We start from the raw sequence: 23,018 nt of genomic DNA, 5'->3' as shown, positions 1-23,018 counted from the left end.
ACACGTGAAAACCACTCAAGGTTAGAAAATATTGTTTTTCTACACCATACAAAACTTGAGGCTAAGTCAACCTGAAATGTCATTGGGTGCATTGGACGGAACTATACATGCATACCATTCTTAAGGACCCAAGTACGACTAAAGTAGGCCAACTGGTACTTGGTGCTGTGAGGCACCCCATGCCTACGGAATCGAAGCGTAAGTATCAGGAGCTGTCGCCAAAGGACGGATGGTTAGTTGCGGGCAATTTTCCACCTCGCAAGCTGGATGTGCAATTGTCGGCAGGCTGCGCGCACCATCGAGATGTAGCTGGGGCTTGCGTGCAACTTGCTGCATTTTGCATGGGGGCGACTATGATTGTCTTCCTAATTAACGGAAGACGATATTGCAGTGGTATCTGCCAATAAATATGAAGTTGCATTCCACATGTACTTGTGAGCAGGTTTAGTTAAAATAAATCTTACTATATTATTTCCACTAAGTAAATACAGTATTTAAAAATGAACAATATTTGTCCAATATTATCCCTAGTTCAAACAGAAATAGTGAAATTGGTACCTTCACAGAGATAAGCCGGCGTTGGCATTCTGTTACGGACATTTACTTGTGAATTGTGTGTAAGAGAGTGAACTTGTAGTAAACTGCAATTCAATTTAAAATTCGTAATAGCTACTTCATAAACACACCTGAGGCTCTATTGGTGGTTCTGGATCCTCATGCGTTTCTGCAACGTAGCTGTGAAACTGAAGTAGGCTGCTGTCATTACCTTGTGGAACCGCTCGTTCTGTACACTGTAACTGATTTCTGTAGTTTTGACAGCAATATTACTTTATAATGAACATATCCTTACTGTATAACCTGTATAGCTACAGTACGTAGCTGTAGATCGGAAAACCATTCGGGTCAAACTTTGATGGTGGGTGAAATTTACAGCAAATAGATTTTTGCTGTAAATCGTGATACAGTAATAGGCCTATTTGATTGCCAAAGTTTTCCAGCCACAGAAGGTTTTGCTAACTTTGCTGTCCTTAAAATGTGTGTTATTTTCAACATTTATTTTGTTTTCTACAGTTTGCGATCGATTATAGCATGCTCACACTCTGTTTTACAACATGGTCTACACTGAATTCTTGCAATAATAAAAAATAATTGCAATTGTTAAAAATAGATCATGATTTCACATTAAGACCAATGTATCCTGATCCAACAAGACACAAAGGAGCACCAAATTAAAGTAGATCTGAATTATCAAGCACAGAAACTTGTATAATGTGCAGATACCGTGATATTTTTTATTATGTGGGAGAGGTGTTGGTTCTTGTTTGACTTAATGTGCTCAATGTCCTGCTGTTTTGGTGCAAGAAGATCCCAGGTGCGAATCCCAGGTGCATGTTCTCCCTGTGTTCGAGACTTTAAATTGCCCTTAGGTTTGATTGAATGTGACCTGTCCTGGGTGTATTTCTGTGTTTTGCCCAATGCTCCAAGCTCCAGCCTCTCGCTACACTCATTGGTTGGACACACTCAATCATCAAACAACAATAATGTGGTTGACAGAATTTCTATAGGATCCGAAAGACGCTAGAATGAGAAGGCAAAACACTAAAATTAGGTAGCCGACATTGGCTTATGCTTTTCGAACAAATTTAAATACATTCAAACTAATATGAGTACAAGGGGTCATTACTGCTGTCAGAGAAGACAAACATGCTACAGAATGAGCAAATGACATACACATTAAAATTAGTGGTGGAAAATCATATTTGGTATTCCACATAAGTCTATATTGTGTACATTCAGCATAGAGTACATATGATATGAACTCGTTCGGGGTAATTGTATTATCAAAAACATGCGTGACACCTGTTGCAAAGTAAAAATAGCGCAGTTACAATATTAAACTGCACTTGTATTACTTTGGCGTCCCCTTGTGGCAATTCGTAGTAAGCGAACGCGACGAAATTCACAGAAGAGGAATACAATAAAACAGGGGGCGGGCTATTATCTCGTTCAGCGGACAAATAATGCATTTTGTAATAGATAATAAATAAAGCCTACATGTACTTGCGCAACAGACTTCTGTGATTTGGTCTTAACTATACTTATATTAAAATATATAATCTTACTTTATACTTATATAATCGTTCAATAATCGTTTTAAATCGCTTTTATGTTATGAAGTGTTTTTTTTACAAAACTATTATTATTGTTGTTGTTGTTGTTGTTATTGGTGGTAATAGTAATAATAATAAAAAGTATGATGATGTAATAACTCTGTCAAATCAAATACAGCTTAAAAAAAACCTTTCAGGCAAGAACATAGGCCTCAGTGTTGTTCAGATATAAACATCTGAACAAGAATGTGCTTCTTTATTTCCATTTCTCTCTACTATATTTATATCTATTCACTACCAAGCCATTTTTGTTAAATAGTTCAATCAGAGATCAAATTCCATCTCGATTAACATTAAATGTGGACAGTGTATTTCAGCAGTATTCACAACACAGTTATTATGTATGATCATCACCAGAGGGTCTCAGTCATGGTCCATGGCTTCATTTGCCTTATCCTTTGAAGATTCTATGTAAGAGGTTAGCCCAGTGGTTCATGATGGATCAATTTCATTGCAGTGTGGTCCATTCGCCTAGTCACAGCAGAACCCTGGAGCCATAATGGCAGTCTCCATATCCACAGTTGCACAAGAGGCAGGGCTGACTGCTATTTTCAATGACAAACACAAATAACTTGCCTTTAGACACACTTCATATGTTGCCATGCCTCCCTCAGGTGGTTCAATTATTACAGCAATCAATTTAATGAAATAAATAGGGCGTGTATTATTCCTTTAATAATTGTTATAAAAAGAGAGAGTATATATCAGCTGCATGAAGGTATGCTGCAACATTTGTGAATTTAATATATTTTAACATTTGACATCCCTAGGAGAATTAAATTTCATAAAAGGATGACAATGCTTAAGATATGCTAAGTCCAGGTAAGTTATCATTGAAATCAGGTGTAATCATTGAAGGACTGCACTGGAACTTTAATAAGTATAGCACAGCACTGATCCATAGGATATCTCTCAGCGTTGTTTCATAAAGTGATAAGAAGCTTGATTGTTAGAATTATGCCACTAAAGCATTGGTCATCTGAAATTATACGCATCCTCAGAACCTCCACATTCTGATCCTGCAGAGGAGAGCTGGTCTAGTTCAATAAACAGTGTGATATTAGCTACATTAAGTGGTCAATCTGACTGGAATTAAAGCACAAAGACAGCCAAGATCAGGCATCCCTAGCCCTGCCCTGAAGCTGTTATAGAAAATCCCTTCAAACCAGTAAATTATAGATTTAATCCCAGATGGGACAATGATCTTAAAGTTGGCACGTCACTGGAAGTTCTTTTGAAATTCTCCAGCTGTTTAACTTGGATATACTGTATGTAAACAGTGTGTGATTGATGAGTATAATGCAAAGTAGCTACATAGCAAAAACCTAATAACGTCAACCTCCACTGGAACAGAATGTGAACTTGAAATGTGCCAGATGTTGAATTATTGATATCTCTAATGCAAACCCTGTTTCAGTATTTTGTGTTAATTTTGTTATTCACTTTTAATATCTGCAAAGGTTGAGACCTACACTATGGGACAATGCACCTCAAGGTTGTTCTCTCTCTGGCTCTAAAATCTGCTTTTTCAAAGGAGCATTGACTGTTCTGTGTGGTTCAGGTCTGATTTTGACTGAGATAAATTGGCTTGGGTGGGCAGTGGTGTGTGTTCATTTTCGACAGTGCAACCACAGGGAGCTGACAGGATTAATTAATGTGATAATTAATTCAGATTATATCTATTCAGTTTGACTTCTATTTCTAGCTACTAGGGAGTGTGGGTAATGTAAAAAAAGGGACCAAACAATGGCACCAAATGATGCAGCTGTGATTTCTATTCTTAGTCCAGCACAATTGCGTTGCAAATCGAACTTATCTGTGACACTGCTAAATTGTTGCACCAAATTCACTTTTATGTTCAATGAATTGAAGTTGTATCCAGTCTATTTAAAGATAATGTGCTTGAATATATGATTTGAGGCAAGTTCCAGGTTTAAATTATTACCATGTTCAGAGGGCCTCCCCTTTAATTTTTATACGCAATGTAAAGAGCTAAGGAAAAGGTTCCTCTGGTTGCAATCTACAGTTTGGCAACCTGCAAGTCTAGTCCAGCCTGTTCTCCCTGCCTGTAAATCTTTTGTTCATTTCATCCCAATGCAGCAGATTTACAATTTACCAATTAATATTCATTAAAAATACAGCTTCCTTGCCAAGCTAAATTAATATGACTTCATTTTCAGAGTTTTTCGGAGTCTGTTTCATACATGGTTTTCCGTGTATGTCCTTAAGCCTGATGTTAGGTTGTGTCACCAGAATACAAGAACAAGGAATAGACACTTTGTTCACTGTTTAACCTATAACTTTAAGTGTGTTGATTTTTTAAAAAATGTTATTATAAGATGTAGCCCAATAGAAGTGAATAAATAAATAAATAAATAAATATGCCCATATGTAGCCCAGACCAGTCAAACGTTTCTCATTTTCTCTACAAGAATGAAAAAGGTTAAATCGTGATAGCCTACTGTTTAAATGAACAGAATCACTACTGATGTTAAGACCCCCAACGGATGCAACACGCGTTGCTCAGACGGAGCGTGCAGGTCCCGCCCGTATTCCCCTGTTGGCAGAATCGCGAAAGCGAGCTTCTTCCGTCTGGGGATTGGCTCGGTGGCTTGTCAGTAAAGTCAGTCCTCCGTCTATTCCAGAGTGACTGAAGTGCAGAGACACTGAACCAGACAGCGATAGGTCCGGGAATAGCCTACTGGGCTAAGCGACACATACGCAGAACTGGGACGAGAAAGGACTAGACGCGACAGAAAAGGCAAAGTCACTCCGCCAGTTTAAACTCACAGTGATGGAGGAAGACATGCCGCCGGCAGACGAGGGACTCTGCGCCCCCAAAATCTGCAGACAACGGAGCCCGTTTAGTACCCTCAAGACCTTCCCTGGCAAGCGACCGGCAGTCAAAGCAAGGTATGACAGACCCACTATGGTGACCATCCCACTGTTAGGAGGCGGCGGCGAGCAGCATCAACACAACCATTATCAACATCAGCACCTTCAGCCCTCCGTCGTCAGCAGCGGCGAGCACCACCACCGCACGCTGCAGCAGCGATTCCCCTACGAGACCGGGCCCAGCTGTGGAGTCGCCGCGTCCTCTTCAGCAACGGTTTCGGCAACAGCATCCGTGGGCACCCCGCGGAGGGTCTGCGGCGCAACGGAGCATCATAGCACCAGGTACCCGGCAGGAAGCTCCGTACATTCCCACGAATCTCCTGACTGCAGTCAAGAGCTGAGCGCAGGTAGGTTTTTCGACTTACGGTCCGACTGCGGTCTGAGAAAAAGTTTCATGTACAGTGAGTAATTTCTAAAGCAACAATAACAAGATCCTATGATTTGATAATTCTGTAATTTCAAAGCAGATAATTCCCTAAGTGCTAAGATGTATAAAATCAGCTACAAAGGGAAGAATCTAAGCTTGTGTGTGTTTTCTTCAAGTAACAACATAACCGGTAGGCTACTTGTGTGAATTCTGTGAAATCGCAGTCGATTAGCTTGTCCGAAGTAGTATTTTGTCATATTTTATTTTGCGTAATTGACTGCATGTCCATTGCTTGAGTATAGCCTATTTCCTGTTCACATTTCAAGTTGAAATGTGTTTTTCATGTTGACGAAAGCGCGGCGATTGGGAATAAATCTATGCTTAAACTTTACTCTTTACTTTTTTTTTTTTTTTTTCGCCAAATTCAACTGATCAATTCAGTAACTCATTGAATTCAATGGAATTAAGTTGTCTACCTATTCTTTCGAGAGTCCTTGTTTCGATAATTTACGCAATTTTTAAAAATGTATTTTAAAAAAAAGTATTATTTATGTACTTGCTTGCTTTTATACTCTGCGGATTTATAGTAGGTTACCCTTTGTTTTCCACAAAATATATGAAGCGGTTGATGCGGAACCTGAATTTTCGGACATTCGTTTGTTGACTTTCACTGCGATGTAATTAGACGTTTCATAGTCGGCAAACTGTTTGCGCAGAAACACTTTCCCCATCTTTCTGTATTGAAATGGGTGCAAATTGGCTTAATTAAGGCCGTGAATTAGATCATCACATGCAAATTGAGCAGCAGTTGTGTTGGCAACATGTAATAATTCATAAATGAATATGAAAGACGCTGGAAAACCTATTTTAAAGTAGATCCTCTTGTATTTATAACTTATTATGTCATAGCGGGTAGTGTGTATCTGGCCAAGGGGTTATCGCATTCCATTCACCGCCTGTGCCTGTGCAAAAGGATATGTGCTTTAGATATGATTGACAGCGCACGTCCTTAGAGTTGAGATCTTACCGGCCGCCCAAGGCCTCATAAAAGAATCCACTGCCCCTTCCTGGAAGAGTATGGTATCAAGTGTTTCCTCAGCCCTGATTGTTGCCTTACTCTTGTGCTATGTTATTGGCTATCATCTACACACAGGCTGTTTATTTAGCCATTAAAAATGTAAATGGATACAAGTTGAAGTATTAATCCATTGGTTGATCTGTTTAACCTGTTCAAAAACAGCAACAGCATTGTGACACATCAGAAATTACATATTTGCATGAATATTGATTTTCATCCTATGTGGCATATACTGTTGTTTAGTGTGCGTATGTGTGTGTGTGTGTGTGTGTGTGTGCTGTACCAGACAGGGGCACAGTATTCTGCTGCAGAGTATGCATACCTCAGCACTGGCCCTTGCATACTCTGCAGCAGAATACTGTGCCCCTGTCTGGTCCAGGTCATCCCATACACACCATGTGGTCGCCCAGCCTAACACAGCCATGCGAATCATAACCGGGACTATTCGCTGAACACCACTCCCCTGGCTCCCTGTCCTACCCAAGATAACCCCCCTCCCCCACAAATCCGCCGAGTCGCACTTACTCAAAGGATGCTCCAAAAGGTCAAAGACTCCCCCCATCTACCAATCCACGCGGACATCTTCAATCCACCTACTGCCCGTCTCCCATCTAGACGACCAATTTGGAAGAAAACGCTACCAGCCGACTTCACCACCCAGTCTGCTTGGGTAAAGGAATGGGAGTCGAAGGATGCCCCAAACAAACATCTGGTGTCAGACCCCACTCAACAGTTCCCTGGCACCAACCTCCCAAGGAGACACTGGTCAACCCTCAATAAATTCAGGACTGGCCATGGCCCCTGCTTGGCCAGCCTTCACTGGTGGGGCAGCCACCCAAGCCCACTGTGTGCATGTGGAGAGGAGCAAACAATGGAACACATCATTGAAGCTTGCCCTCTCCCGAGACTAAAAGGAGGATTAGACACCCTCCATACAGCAGATCAGGAGGCAACTGCTTGGCTTTAGCATTCGCTAAATAAAAATGTGTGTGCATGTGTATGCATGTGTGTTTCTTTATTTCTATTATGCAGTAACATCATTCATAACATCAAGCATCATCATACAAACAGGGTACATCTTATACACTTGGCAGAGCTATTTGTTTTTGTTAAATATGGACTTTAACATATGATCAGTATTTAAATGGTACTGTGACCAATGCCTCCCTATCCAGCTGGATATATTAACTGCTCACAATGAAACAAATACTGTATTATTCTGCACTAGATTAAATATACATTTAGCAGATGGCCTCATCTATTGTGATGCAGCTTGCATTTTACCCATGTATGGATAGAATCTATATACATATATATTTGCACAATTCAGATAGTGTATTTTTCTCTAGAGTACAGTAAAACAGCATTGACCTCCAAGTGTCTCAGATGTTAAGGCACAGGATGAACATTGAATCCTGTCCGTCACTTAATGCCATTAGTCTTTCCAATGCCATTAGAAAACTTTCTACAATGCGGCAGTGTAACAGCCTTTATCACACTGGAGTCGGTTGGGATTATAGCAGCCAGCATTCCTTGGATTATGTCCTTGGATTATGCTCTTCAACTGCAATAATCTCAGAGTGTGAGCCCTACCTGGAATTCAAAGATACAGGTACTGTGTGATGCCCAGCTTCCAAGTACAAAACTCTTAAAATCACAACGGTGATTTCCCAATCCCAGTTCCGGCTGCCTGTGTGCTTGCCTTTGCTTCAGATGAACCAAAATAGTTCCAATTGAAATTAGTCAGGTCTATGCATCTGTGATTATGTGCCCCATGACAGTTAAGATTTTCAATGGCTGATGACTTTGGACATGGTATATTAAGGTTACTGTTCAACTGCGCATGGGTCCTAGTCAGGTACAAGCTTAGCTGGAACACCTGCACATACAGTATCAGGAGCAGGGCTGGGAACAGTGCCCTTACACCACCTGCAGTTCAAAATTACAGGGATAGGTTCCCTTCCTCTGGCTTTTGACTCTCTTCCTGTGTCTGATCCAGGATCCCACTCATAATTAATTCTAACACCTGTAATCAGTAACCAAAGTACAGATATAGTAGACTGGACTAAGAACCTATGTTCATCTCTATTTGTATGTTTTTTCTTTTACTCTTTCTTACCCTTTCTATTCTCTCTCTCTTTCTCTGACCTCTTAGCTCCATGTTAGGCAGTGTGTGTGTGTGCGTATGTGCACGAGAGCCTTCATACTCACATTTATTACTAGGTGAGAATTACCCTGGAGGATGTCCACACTGAGCTGATGCTGAACGGTAGAAATGGGATGGAGGGGTGGGGGCTGGGTAGGGGTGAACTTTACCTGACAGTCATAAGCCTGCCTGAATAGATGAAGAAGCTGCCCATTCTCCCCTGAAATACAAACACCCTTATCTCTGCGGTGGCAGGGGGAATGGGGGTGGGTTTGGGATGGGGGTGGGGGGAGTATTTCCTGAATACTGATCCTGTGTTTTGCTTCATTGCAGACGCCGCTTCATACCTCATTCCCAGTGTAGGGGCCTGAGATCCCCATGCTAATGGGGCAGTAGGGTCAGTTTAGGGAGTCTCTTTTTGTTTGTGGCTTGCTGTTTTCTCAAAGGTCTCACAGCCCTGCAACAGCTGACTGGCGAGTTGATTGACACTGCTGATCCGTGTGGCTCGGTTGGGCTCTGCTCCCCAGGATGGCATGTATTGCCTGTTTCCTTATTCTAACACAAAGAGTCGAGGTCCTCTGGGTACTCATGATGTGACCCAAGGGCTCTGTTTCCACAGCGGATGAGTGCGCCTCAGCATGTTATGGCTGGAATGGGACAATGACATCATGATGCCTAGAAAATGTTAGTTGGACATATCCAAAATTAGGACTTTTTTCATTTTGCAACATCGCTCTGATGTTGTTTCACAGGGCTTCATCACTAATGAGTTTTATTTCTTATATAATGTCAAGTAAAGTAATGTCATTTTCCATCCACATACAGTCCTGCTGTGTAATTGACCACTGTGGTTTGATTTCCATCGCATTTTGGATATATATTCCCCTATTAGAAAGTGTAGTATAATGGCTAAGGAGTTGGCCTTATAACCTAAAGGTCTCAGGTTCGATTCCCCGGTAGGACACTGTTGTTGTACCTCTGAGAAAGGTACTTAACCTGCATTGCTCCAGTATATACCAAGCTGTATGATTGGATACAATGAAAGTTGCTCTGGATAAGAGCGTCTGCTAAATGCCTGTAATATAATGTTATTAGCAGGAAGCCATTTGGTGTTCACAGACCAGTCCATGGTCCTATCCCCAAAATTGCATGCTGCTATGTGATTGCTGTATGAGCACACAACAGGAATCATGCATGTTATAATGAGCTGTTGGAATATAACTTTATTAACAGTAGGAACTTAGAATTTATAGAGTTGTTCAATGTGAAAATGTAGCCACTTCAACTTAACAGAGCTTCAGGGGTGTGTGAATTTGCACCCCTTTTCCAATGTAAAGCTGTAAACAGGCTGGCTGAAAGTTATATAGTATTATAGTTTAAGCATAGATCTGCAGGAGAAACAATACTAGTTAAGGCTTGTACATTTGTGCAATACTCTTCTGATTTTATGCTGCAAAAAATAATGTCCCATGTAAAACAAAGTGTTTCCTTTGGAAGGTGATTATATTCTTCACAGTTTGTGTGAATTTAATGTTCAGGTCGAGGTCAAACTAAGCAGAAAACAGCACTTGTAATGTGTGAATATACAATAGTAGCACCATAACTACCTCTGTCGATACAGTGCAGTTATGCAGGTGTTAAGTCAAATTATTGTACAGTGTGACTAAATATTGCGTATTTGGTATATACTCTGCTTTTGAGGCACAGACACACACACACACACACACACACACACACACCATATCCTCAGCCCCACGCCATATAAACCAAATAGTAGCTACCTCACCTCCACAACCCAATAACAAAGCTATTCTTAACAAATGAACAAAGCCCAGTTCTGCAGTATATAGTGTGATGTACTGTGTTTGTGCAAATACAGAATGAGAGAGATTTTTCTTTCAGTGTGGAGATGATGTTTTGTGGAGGATGGGGTGAGGGTGAAAAAAAAATGAATAGGAGCCTCAGGGGTGACAGACAGAAAAGATCGCAATCTTTTTAATTTAGCACCCTGAAATGGGGAGGGGGAGCGAGACCGCATCACTGAAATCCGTGTCATAAAGCAAATTGCATTTAAAAGCTTTTCCAAAGAGTTGTGATTAAAATAAATGGCACTCATAAATTCCCCTCTCCTTGCACATGCTGTCCTTAATGAAATTTTATGAGCCTCTTTCTAAACGGCGTCAGTGGGGAAACGATATCAGATATATCTCGGCGAATAAACACGTACGCCGTGCATATTAATAAATCCGCGCATCTGCGCCAGCCAGTTAGGCACGCCTCAGTGGCGAACGCTCAAATCTACCGATCATGAGCGGGCGAGGGCCCGGTAATTACGTGCCTTGTCTGCGCGCGAGCGTGAGATTCATCTCCGTTAGACCGGAGGCGGCCAGAACGATCGGAGCTGACCTCTGGACTGCCGTGAAAATGATACGGGGGCCCTCATTGCAACAAATAACATGTTTTTTCTGTTGTTTTATTTTATTTGGATGGAATCGTGACAGTCATCCTATTGTAGCCATTTCAGGAGTGTTTATCCAAAGCATAGCCTATTAGTTAATACCAGGGGTCCTCAATCTTATCCAGAAAGGGCCGGTGTGGGTGCAGGCTTTTGTTCCAACCAAGCAGTTACACACCTAATTCTACTAATCAACCACTGGGGTCTTTGCAATGGATCTTGACTAGCAGAGTCAGGTGTGTAACTGCTTGGTTGGAACAAAAGCCTGCACCCACACCTGCCCTTTCTGGATAAGATTGAGGACCCCTCAAGGTTTATACGCCTACCAGCTGCATTGCATTTATTTCCGTCCCGCCAAGCCACATCTTTGTGATACCAAGCAAGCTGGGACATAATCAACAATGTTGAATGCCAACCATGTACATTGATAGCCTCCTGTCTGGGGACAATGGAATGCAGGGTGTAGGCTAATTGTATAGCCTATCTTCATAAAGGGTTAAAAGTGTGCAACAAAATGAGGTTTGAGAATGGTCTCACCTCTTGAAGGTTACATCAGAATATTAGATCGACGTCAGATTCTTAACCGCAGCTGCTGGTATTTTATCTTGTTTTAATCTTCAATGCAAAGATTAAACAGAGCTTGGCAGCAAAACAACCGCAAAGAGACAGGGGACAGGGAGGGAGAGTTTGGAGAATGAGGACAGAATCTGTCAAATATGACACCTAGCCCCAACCCATAACTTTGTATTTTGTGAATAATTTAACTATGTACAGGACACTGACAAAATAATTGTGTGCTGCACCACTTCGGATTTGAAATTAAACAGTGACTATGAGGTTAAAGTGCAGACGGTCAGCTTTAATTTGAGGGTATTTAAATGCATATCAGTTGATGTAGGCCTATAATACTGTATGCACTCACACATAGCCTGCAGTACCTGTATATATCTGTATATATCAGAGTTAAATTAACAATGACATTGAGCATTTTATTTTGGAATGGGGTTTAGTGGAGTGTGGCAGGACTTAAACCTACGGGCAGGAAAACAGTAAAAGGTAAAAATGCTTCTTCCTGCATTCAGTTATATTATTCATATATATTTGTCTCAGAAATGTGTGTGGCTACCGAAGGCTGTGACCGATTTAGCTGCATCCAGCTAATTGCCAGCTTGGAGTGTTTCTTCAGAAAGAGAAAAAGGCATATGTTTCTCGATAACACAAGGTGGCCTACTGTATACAACAGTGCAATATTTATAATGCATTCCTCTTGTACTTTAAGGTTTAAGTATGCAGAAGCCGATGGAAGAAACTAGATGTATTGTATTCTCATTGTTTTTGCAGGCACACATTTAGTGCTGCTTTGTGCAAAATGTGTGATAATGAATGCTTGTATAATACATGCTATAATACTAATAACAAATGCACTCTCCCTTAAGTTCACTTCTGTATGTAAAACATATAGGCTAAACACAGTCATAGTTTTATCTCTCTCTCTCTCTCTCTCTCTCTCTCTCTCTCATACACACAATCACACAAACACACAGAACAGAAATATTTGACAAAGACAGTTTAGTGTAATAAAGCTGAAATGCCAAGGAGTAGTCTATTGAAGCTGACTTCATTTGTCTTATCTCGTGACCTATATGTCAGTAAAATGGCATTATAATTCCAATTCACTCATTTATTTTGGAGCAGTACCAATTACTTCCGAAATGGAGAGTCTTCAAAGATGAACTCGAAAATGACAGAAACAGTGCCAGAAGTCTGCCTTATTAACAGAGTCCTTTGCAAACCTCCTCCCCCGGGAAACAAACATGGGAATTTGGGGGTTCCAAACTGCCTTCGTTAATTCTGACAGGAGCTTGGTGGCTTTTCATCTTTTCTGCAGTGTGGAAACGTAGCACAGTCCCAGTCTATCTAGCCCGGGCCGCGTTCGAGCTGAGGAGTCGGTCGCAAATTAGTGTGGGTGTTCTGTGTTAAAGAGGCAGCTTCAAAAGACAAGCACGGATCAAGAGCAAATCAGGTACCTTTGAAGAAGATACCTGAGCTGGATTTAGATTTCTAGTTTAGGGTGCACAGTGTTCCCTATGGAAACTTTGATGGTTTCAATATATATCCCTAGAAAAAATAACCGTATCCTGCTGAATTAGCTTTTGTTTTAATGTTTAATTTTGTTCTGAAAGCGCGCTGAATTTTGTTTTAAATCCAAGAAAAAATGTTTGATTGTTGGATGGATATAGTATTGATAAATCGGTCTTGTTGGAACATCCACTTGATACAACCAACAAAAAATGCACATGGAATGGCACCTGTTGTAAATGTAGTGTTTGTTTTCATGGAATAAATGTTGTCACTCTTATATCCTTTTTCAGTGAAAATATACATAACAGAAATGGTCATTGATTTTATTCATTCTTGAATTTGTTTTTCTCAGCTGTTTGTAATAATACTTTGTTTTTAAGTGCACTGACCTCTTGAATGGGTTTTTGTCAAAGGTCTGGTACAACGTAAAATAAAATTCTATCTGGTTGAGCAACGGTTGCCTCCACTGCAGCTCATGACCATAAAATGTCCGTTATTTTTTGAAAATGTTTCTCATGACAAAGTCAGCATCACAATCATTGAAAACTCCAGAGTGATGTAGTGTAAGAGGGGGGAATTTGAAATTAATGTAAAATTAATTTAATATGCTTTATTTTTGTCATTATTATAGTTTAAAAAATAATGAAGGCCTGTTAGGGTAATGTTAGGTTAGGTTAGTAATGTTAGGCCACTGAACTATTAAAAAATGAGTTAAGCATGGACCTTCCTTGACTGTCCAATGAAAGAAATATACAGTTTAGCTCACAAGCCATTTTCAGTGAGTAATTCATGCCAGTGATTCCTAAACGTGGTCCTGGGGAACCTCCTGTATGCGCTAGTTTTCATTCCAACTACAAATGCAATCCCATAATTTTTCAAGCTGCTAATCTTTCTTAATTACGTGATTTTCCTGTTCAGAGGGATTATTTACCCTCTTAATACAAATATGCTGGAAGTTGCTTTACATGCCACGAAGAACAAAATTATTGTGTTAAATGTTGCTCATTGTGCTATATTGCAAATGAATTCATAAAAAGAGGGAACTTTTTTGGTAAGATGAAAAACTGATGTTAATCCATTGGTTTCTATATAGGTTGTTGAATATATGCTTATATTTCTTTAATATTTATTAACACAATGCCGGTTGGATTTATATCATTTGCGTTGCCCTTGAATTCTTTATCTTCCAAATGGTTAGTTTTACTGGTCAGGTGTCCACACTTTCACCAATTAGGAACACATTGGTTCAACTTTAATTAGATTTTTTTTAAATAATTGACCTCTTTTAATTATTCAATATTGTGCAATAAGCACACTATAAACATATGAATTTTATTCTTGATGTTATGCAAAGCTATGTCTGATAGCCGATAATGTGGTATAAGGGCGAATAATCCTCCTAAACTTTTTCCTAAAAATTAATGGTTTGTTTAAACTATGGGTTTGCATTTGTGGTTGGAACAGAAACTAGAATACCCAGGGGGTTTTGGAACCACTGATTTTTCCATGAATATCAGACATGAGGCTGGAACAGGAAATGTCTTTTCAGATTACCACGGGAGGCCTCTCCCTGCTGCTGTCCAGACAATCGGACACATACAGGTAGTTAACACCAAATCACAAAAAAATAGGTATCATCACTACACATTGGTGTCATGCTTTTGCTTATTGAGTTGCACTGAAGTCACCAGTAGGCTCCTCAGTTAAAAAAGGCATGTCTATCAGTACAGAGATTTAGGAGCATTTGAGTAGCTCTAAAAGATACCTGTAGTATCAGACCCAAGCCTTTCGTCACAGAGGTCTTAAACTCAAGACTTTAGCCAGAGACTGGTTGTGTTCAGTGCACCCAGTTTGGCTCTGAGAAGGACAGGATATTGCCTACAAAATATGAGTTGCACAGCAGGGCTTTTATATGTTGAGATAGAGCTTGCAGAGTGTGTGAAGTTGTGAACAACCCAAACACCCAGTCCACCTGTTGCTGTTGTGTGTGTCTAATTGCATTGTGTGTGCATGTGTGAATTTATATGTGTTTTAAAAGATGCGTGTGTTTTTAAGAACCAGGTGCTAGTACAGTCAGTTGCTCTTCCGTATGCTATGTTCTTTCTGTGAGATGTGAGGAGTATCAAGCAGAGGTGAAAGCACATGAAGGGAACCAGTCTGTCTGCACTCTAGTACTACACCAAACCACAAGGCGGCTTCTCTGTGCTGTGAAGTAGCCTGTATGTCTTCCACCAATCAATTTTACATCCATAAAGATAAGTTAGTCTTTGGAATCCATTGAAATTTCTAATCTTCTGGATCAAAAATGGATACTCTTTTGATATCAAGAAAAAAGTTACAATTACTGAATTGCCACATAATGTGGATTCCAATCGTTCTCCACAACAACATGAAGACAGCAAGGGTGTACAACTATAGATGGAGAAGTCTTTATTGGAATCCACATTATGGAAGCATTGTTAGGTATTAGTTGTATTTTATATGTTGAGCAACACTACTTATTTTTCTCTTTGACTCTTTTGGGTTTTCAGTCAGTTCTATTTGGATGTTAATTTATTTTCAATGCATCAAATGTTGAAATGTGAAATGTTGGACAAAGTTACAGATATAGGCAAAGAGAGTTGTCTAGATGCCCAAGCGCTATAGCCAGGGGAGGAGGCGGAGTGTTGTGGATTTCCTGTGTACACCATAGCTCACCAGGAACAAAGCTGAGGTTTATACTGTTGACTCAGGGATGTTGACTAAGTGACATCGTGCTATTCTGGCACTTCCCATCAGGTTGTGTGCTGACTCTCTCTCTCTCTCTCTCTCTCTCTCTCTCTCTCTCTCTCTCTCTTTCTCTCTCTCTCACGCTTGCGCAGAAAACCGCCTCATCCTGGACGCCTTCGCCCAGCAGTGCAGCCGCGTCCTCACGCTCCTCAACGGCAACGGCAGGTTCCTGGACGCCCACCCGCCTCCCCCGCCGCAGCCAGCGTTTTCTGCCCTGACATCTCACATCAAGCAGGAGGAGGGCGAGCGCCCGGGGCCTGGTGACACGGACACCTCGGAGGCGGAGCCCCGGCAGGGCGGCAGGAACCAGCAGCAGCGGCCGCAGACCTCCGCCGTCCTCCGCGCCTTCACCGAGTCGCTCCAGGGCTACCTGATCTCCGGCACCCGGCACCCGCACCTGCCGGGGGGTGACCTTGGCCACGCTGCCGACCCCGCCCCCCTGACAGCCTCCCCATCTCGTACCCTGGGGGGCTGGGCCTCCCCCGCGCCCTCCGAGTCCCACGGCCACCCCTCATCCACTCTGCCCGAAGAAGAGGAGGAAGAGGAAGGCTGCTGCCCTCGCTGTCTGGAGCTCGAGCAGGAAGTGCTGTGCTTGCAGCAGGAGAATGAGGACCTGCGACGCAAGCTAGACAGCATTCCTGGTACCCCACCCTCCCCCCTTGTGTCTGGGAGGTCGTATTACATGGTGGAGGGGTAATGGTGATGATGCACGTCCTGCAACAGTTCACTTATGATGCACTTATCATTGTTACAGTAGTTTAAAGAAACAAGAATGTCCTCTGGGTTGTCATTCATGAAAACCAGCATCTGAGACCTTAATACGCCCGTCACTGGTGAGGTTATTTTCAGGTTACACCTCATAATTGCTCATCTTTAGCGAATAATTTACCTGTACCACTGAGAGTTAGTATGATGAAGGGCCCATCTCCAACACAGTGCCCACTGAAATGAAGTCTATTAGCTTTAACTGACAATGCATCCGTTTAATCAATGCATCAAAAAACTGACCCTGGATCAGTTTTATTTTTTTCTGCCCAAAGTAATTGGGGTTAGGATAAGATTTGGGTTAGGCGATTCTGAATTAGGGCTCAAGGATCTCTTGTGGTCACTCTCTGCTGCAGCCCCGTGTCAGACTGTCCTCGACTTTTTCAAGACCGTCCTCCAGCACCACAGCCAATTCTTGCAGCCTGTTCTGGAAGACCAGCTGACTGAGGTAATTTATGACCTTGGATCACAAACATTAAAGCACTTCACCATGGCCGCTCGAATAAACACTTTTATGTTGAATTGAGACAAGCTACTGTAAATTTCCACTGGCAAAACATTTAAAATGCTAATTCTCATTATGTGCGGCTAGCCTTATGGAACTGAGTAATGTGTGCATTAGTGGGGTATTAAAATGCTAAGTTTTAGTGTCTTGACTGAATTGAAAGGTTGGGAAAATGATTTTTGCCTTTTCTAAATATGCATTAAGACAAAAGGAAGTTGTAATTTACGCAAATTGGCTGCATAAAATGCATCAAAAGTCTGACAGATTCTGTGGACAGACCACATATACGGTTTGTTGGCAAATGCATATCATTTGCCAACATTTTTCCTGACAAAGAAAATTTGTAAGCCTGTGATGGGTGGCCTATTTTGTACAAATGTAATAGGATGAGTTTTAATCTAAAAAGATAAATTCACTGCAAGCTTCTATTGTGTATCTTACACAATAGACAGGTGCTTTATGAGCCAGATGTATTGAATGATGGGATTGGCTGTGAAACCAGCTTCAAGAGCTTCTACACTAAGACATGTGCCAACACGTGACATTACACAAAAACAAGAAAATCTGTCTAACTCCATTAGGTTTCACGCTATGCCTGAGGATACCATTGTCCTAGTGTGTTTAAACATGAATACGGCAGCATGACAGCTCGAAATATTGGTGACTGTAGAATGCATTTCTTCAAGTCGACATAAATAAAATCTCATTGCTACTTCATGCAATGATTGTGTAAATAGGGAAACAAAACACACATGAAAAGGTGTTGATATGTGGTAGCCCACCGCACTGAACTTCAAGCACCTGTATTTATGTGAAAACCCCTACATACATCATTCAGCACTCATAAATCAAAGTAGCATGCATACTGTAAGGAAAACACATTTGTGTCATAACCACTATACCCCCCACCACACCCCACTCTCCAAATTCCTTCATTCCAAACTTGATATTTTCACAATTCTAGCTTTGTGAATAAGTCTAAATCTAATTTTGGAATAACTTTATTAACATTTATAACCTATGCTAGTTTAATAGTCCATGTTAAAAAATAGTCAGCCTTTATTGTTGATCAGACGCCACCCGTGTCCCAGGGCAGTAAGCAGCTCCTGGGGAACTACCCCGTCTTCATCACCAACAAGCAGTGGGACGAGGCGGTCAACTCCTCCAAGAAGGACGGGCGTCGGCTCCTGCGCTACCTGATCCGCTTCGTCTTCACCACGGACGAGCTCAAGTACTCCTGCGGCCTGGGCAAGAGGAAGCGCTCCGCCCAGTCCGGCGAGTCCGGGCCGGAGAGACGCCCGCTCAACCCCGTCAAGGTCACCTGCCTCAGAGGTACGCCGCCGACGCGGGGGCCGAGCGCGCCCGTCTCTGCCGCGCCGTGCTAATGCTAAGGGCGCACTATGGAATGGGAGGACTGTAGTCATCCTCCTGCACTTAGACCACCATTTTACCTTCTGGTTAAGGTTCTTTCTTTGAAAGGGTTAGCAGATTTGCTTCCTCCAAGTTGACATGTGTACCTGGAATCATTTCTAATCCTCTGGGTTGTCCAGGTTGTCCATTATCCGTCCATATTGAAGCCCACAATGGTACGTTTTTAAGGGTCAGACCCTTCCCTCATTAAACAATCTGGATATCTAATGCGCTGACAGGTGGTTTTGTATTTTTGTCCCAAGCAGCCCTCCCTATTTATGGACTGAGCTCTGTATGAGACTGAAAGTGTTCCGCTCACTCCACCATTCCTCCAGCATGTGATGCTCTCACATTGCTGCTGTGTCCTTGTTGCGATGTGGCTGCAATGGTTGCTGATATGTCGCGTGGACATTGTGGGCACGCACTCTTTCTTGCTGCCTCATTCTCCATTCCTTCCTAGCCCAACCTCCTACTCTCTTCCTCGCCTCTCTTTTCTGATGCTATTCTCTTCTCCATTCCTTCTTCTCTCTTCATCTCTCTCTCTGTCTCTATTTCCCTTCCTCCCCTCTTCTCCCTCATTGTCTCCCCCCTGCCTGTAGAGTTCATACGGATGCACTGTGCCTCGAATCCTGACTGGTGGATGCCGTCGGAAGAGCAGATAAATAAGGTGTTCAGCGACGCGGTAGGGCACGCGCGGCAGGGCCGGGCGGTGGGCACATTCCTGGGCGTCGCCAACAGCAGCAACTGTGGAAGCATCTACTCGGAGAGCGTAGACAGCCACCTGTCTCAGGACGAGTTCTTCTTCAAGGGCTTTCAGGAAGGCACTGGGGACTGAGGGCTGGACAAGCGCACGTACATGTGGGGGGAGGTGGGGGAATAGTATGGACCTCTCTAGCACCCCCCCACTGCCCTGCTGGCTGAAACAGTCTCTACATTTCAGAGACCATAGATGTCTGCGATGTTCCTCTGACGTTGAACCAATGTCACACCGATGTTAGGATTGTGCCGGGATGAGATCAAGGCTTATTTGATCAAGGGAAGAGGCTGCACCAGGTTTGTTGTGACTGAGTATAGCTAAAATCAATAAAAAATTATTTTGGAAAAATTCTGTCATTTTCATGTTCATCTTCAGTATGTGAGCATGACATCTCGACCTCAGTGTTTTTCTGCACAGCTTTTACACAGCAGGTTGTGTCTGTGGTAGAATATTTACCACTGAATTTCTGCTACATCAACCTGTTTGATTGAAGGAAAATAAACCTTGTCAGCTTGCAGCACCAGTGGTCAAAAACTTCTCCATTATGTATTGAGCAGATGCCAGCTCAACTGAGGAGCCATGGAAACTTGCAGGAGCATGTGCTGATCCAGCTAAACCAAGGGTCAGTGATAATGGTGAACGGGGGGTGGGAATGCAAGGGAATTTAGAACTGGAGGGGGGTCAGTCACATTTCAGTAAGGTTCGGGGAAACTAGTTTATGTAGACATCAGAACTCCTCTCTGACTATATATCTATGACTGCTGCATGCTGCAGCATACAGCTTTCATATGCATCTGAGATTGCGGTGAATGCTGGTGCCATTCAGACTGTGTATTTGATTGGGTCTGGCTTTGGGCCTGTGGTCCTGAAGAGAGGTTACACTGTATTCTGTTTGCAATTGACATTCATGTAATAGAACAGCCTCCTCTCTCAGCCTCATATTCCCTGCAGCCCCCTCTCCCAGTCTCACCCTCCCAGCAGCCTTCACTCATATTCTCACATTCCTTTACAACTTTCACCCTGCCTCACACTCTCATAAGTTCCTTCTTTTGGCCCACATTGTTTCATTGGAATGTCAAAATATGAGAACTCTGAATGTAATCTTGTTGGTTTCTTGGGTTTCTGTCAGTTCCTTCTCATAAACATTTACCAGGTGTCACGTAGTCAAGTGAAAGCAATTTTCATACCCTATGACCAAGTTCTAATTAAGTCCAGATGTAGTCAACTTCATCATGAATGCAACCTCAGCTGGTGTTAGTGGCATACAGTATATCGATAAGATAAGAATGATCATTCTGGAGCTGGAAAGGTCATTAAATAACAACTCAGATATGTCCAATAACAACCAAGATGTAGCATTTGTATGGGTTACCTCATAAAGCGTCAGTTCCAGGAATGCAGTGAATGTTCCACCATTGCAGGATATTACTATGACTGTAGCACCCTTTTTGACTCACTAACAAGGACTATATTCTTTATTGTAAAAAATATTTAAAATATTTTATGGACGTTGGCAGGGCTGGTACTTTCTAGATGGTCACCGCGGACTGCGTAAGACATTTCAATCAATAAAGTTGCAAGCCCAGCAAGAGACACAGTGTTGCAGAGTTTTTGTCTTCTGCATGTCTCCAGCACCTGTGGTCTAGTCAGCTTTCAAAACCATCCTTATACTTAACACTAACAATTTCTTGTGTTCTACCTCATAGTGCACAATTGATTTGGGAAAATCAGGCTAAAAATCCACTGCACTGTCTCTGCTGGAAGGATGATTTATTTATGTTTTGCCTGATATTCCCTAGTGTGCTGTTTACAGCTGCAGGCTGTCATATTGTCATATTGTACAATTTGAAAAATGTGAAATATTGGTCAAAATTCACATTCAGATCAAGACTAAACATTGAAAAATAGCTGCAACTGGTTTCAAGACTCAAAGGTAAAAGCACATTCTAATGGAAAAATGGTATGTGAAGTCCATTTCATGATACTTTTTGGTTTATCAGAACACTACTGATATAAATCCTAAAGGATACTGTTGCAGTCACCGTTCAGGAAGTATCATATTTAGCATGCTCTGATGACTTCTGCACCTTGTTTAGCAAGGTACACATGTGGTGGTTTATGTGTGTACCTCTCTGGGGCCACGGCCTGACTTCTTTTTAACTACTGTTACACTGTTGGGATGCCTGACTGTTTAAAAAACTCCCTCCAATCATGATAAACTGAAACCTACTCCGAGTAAAGCCGTTCACATGTAGAAGTGTTCATTATTATAAAGGTTTATAAATGATAACTGGATTAGCTAGAACTTAAAAAAAATGCAAAGGGATCCTGTCTGACACCAAAATTTCATTTAAAATATATAAATAATAATAATTCAGTAATATATACTGAACTTATTAGGTGAGTAAAATAGGGCATATGATTGATTACAAATGTTGTATGATAGTGTCACATTTATAAAAGTATATGCTTAGGGAATCCAGAATCCAGTCTATATTAAATAATTTTTTGCAAGAATGTTATGCACACTGGGGTTTTGGACAAAAATATACTACTGAGAATGTACAAGGAGACACATTTTAAGAAACCAGTGTTTGATGGCACCCAAAGTGTATTACTCAAAAACTCTATTTTGGGGACCAAGCATATGTTCCTGTGTGTGCTGTTCCAGCAAGTAATGTGCAAATGTGTTTTATGAAGTGAGATGGTTGTGTTATGCGCTGTTATTGGAATGTCCATATCATGTAGCTATATCTGCCAGTTGAATCCAGGTTATTTTTTAAAAATCCAACACTGTGACAAAGCAATTGTAAACATGAGCTATAATAAATCTTTTTTCTTGGTTTTGTTGTGTCTTATGCTCACTGCAATGCTAAAGAAATGTTCAAGGCAAGCAAACTAATTTTGACTTTGTGGGGATTTTAGGGGAATAATATAGGAATAATATTTTTCAAGGTGGACAATGCTGCATTCACACAGATCACAGTAGATGGCAGAACAGCACTTTCGGGATGGCACAGAAAAAGTCAGGTCCACACAATGGAAAATACTGAAAATATACATTGCTATGGTGATGTTGCCCGACAATTGTCTTATAATAGAGGTTGCTTCCAACATGGATAGGAAAAGGAGGGTAGCTCTTGGTATAGGCTAGCTAGTTCTTTTTTCTATTTTGGGAATAGTATAAAGTTAAATCAAACCTCAATGGCAAGTGCCATTGCCATTGATGGCATTGTTTGCTGTCCTAACAAAATTTTACCATTGTGCTCTCATCTCAAAATGACATACAATTTGATGTCTGTTTATTTAATGTGATCCATGTGAATGCAGCATAACAGTGATCCATTGTGTAGAATTCTGGCACCTGGAATGTTGTTTATAGAATTCTACAGTTCTATGATGTAATAAGTGGTGCTATTACAGTATGTAAAGGTCAACACACAGTATATAAACTGTGACTCTTCCTGGGGTCTGTCATTAATGAAGAGGAATACTGTAATGACAACTGACAAAGGAGATACATATAATGGAAGAACCACAATTCGGTGATAGTCATGACCATAACTGTGATATCAACTGGACCAGGAACCAGAAGCAGTCAAACAGAGTAGAGAAGAG

At 41.5% G+C, this 23,018-nt stretch overlaps 1 protein-coding gene across 1 annotated transcript; it reads left to right on the top strand.

The window, feature by feature from the left end:
* Positions 1–4,761: 4,761 nt before the first annotated feature.
* On the top strand, positions 4,762–22,244 carry LOC135259670 (BEN domain-containing protein 4). The gene is made up of 5 exons (XM_064344276.1): positions 4,762–5,413; positions 16,056–16,604; positions 17,085–17,176; positions 18,325–18,565; positions 19,243–22,244. Exons 1-5 carry the CDS (start codon positions 4,966–4,968, stop codon positions 19,476–19,478), a joined length of 1,566 nt encoding a protein of 521 aa, XP_064200346.1. The 5' UTR covers positions 4,762–4,965; the 3' UTR covers positions 19,479–22,244.
* Positions 22,245–23,018: the final 774 nt, after the last annotated feature.

The sequence above is a fragment of the Anguilla rostrata genome, chromosome 7, assembly GCF_018555375.3.
Source record: "Anguilla rostrata isolate EN2019 chromosome 7, ASM1855537v3, whole genome shotgun sequence".
Taxonomy (NCBI): Eukaryota; Metazoa; Chordata; class Actinopteri; order Anguilliformes; family Anguillidae; genus Anguilla; species Anguilla rostrata.
This window is presented reverse-complemented; position numbering and strand designations above follow the sequence as displayed.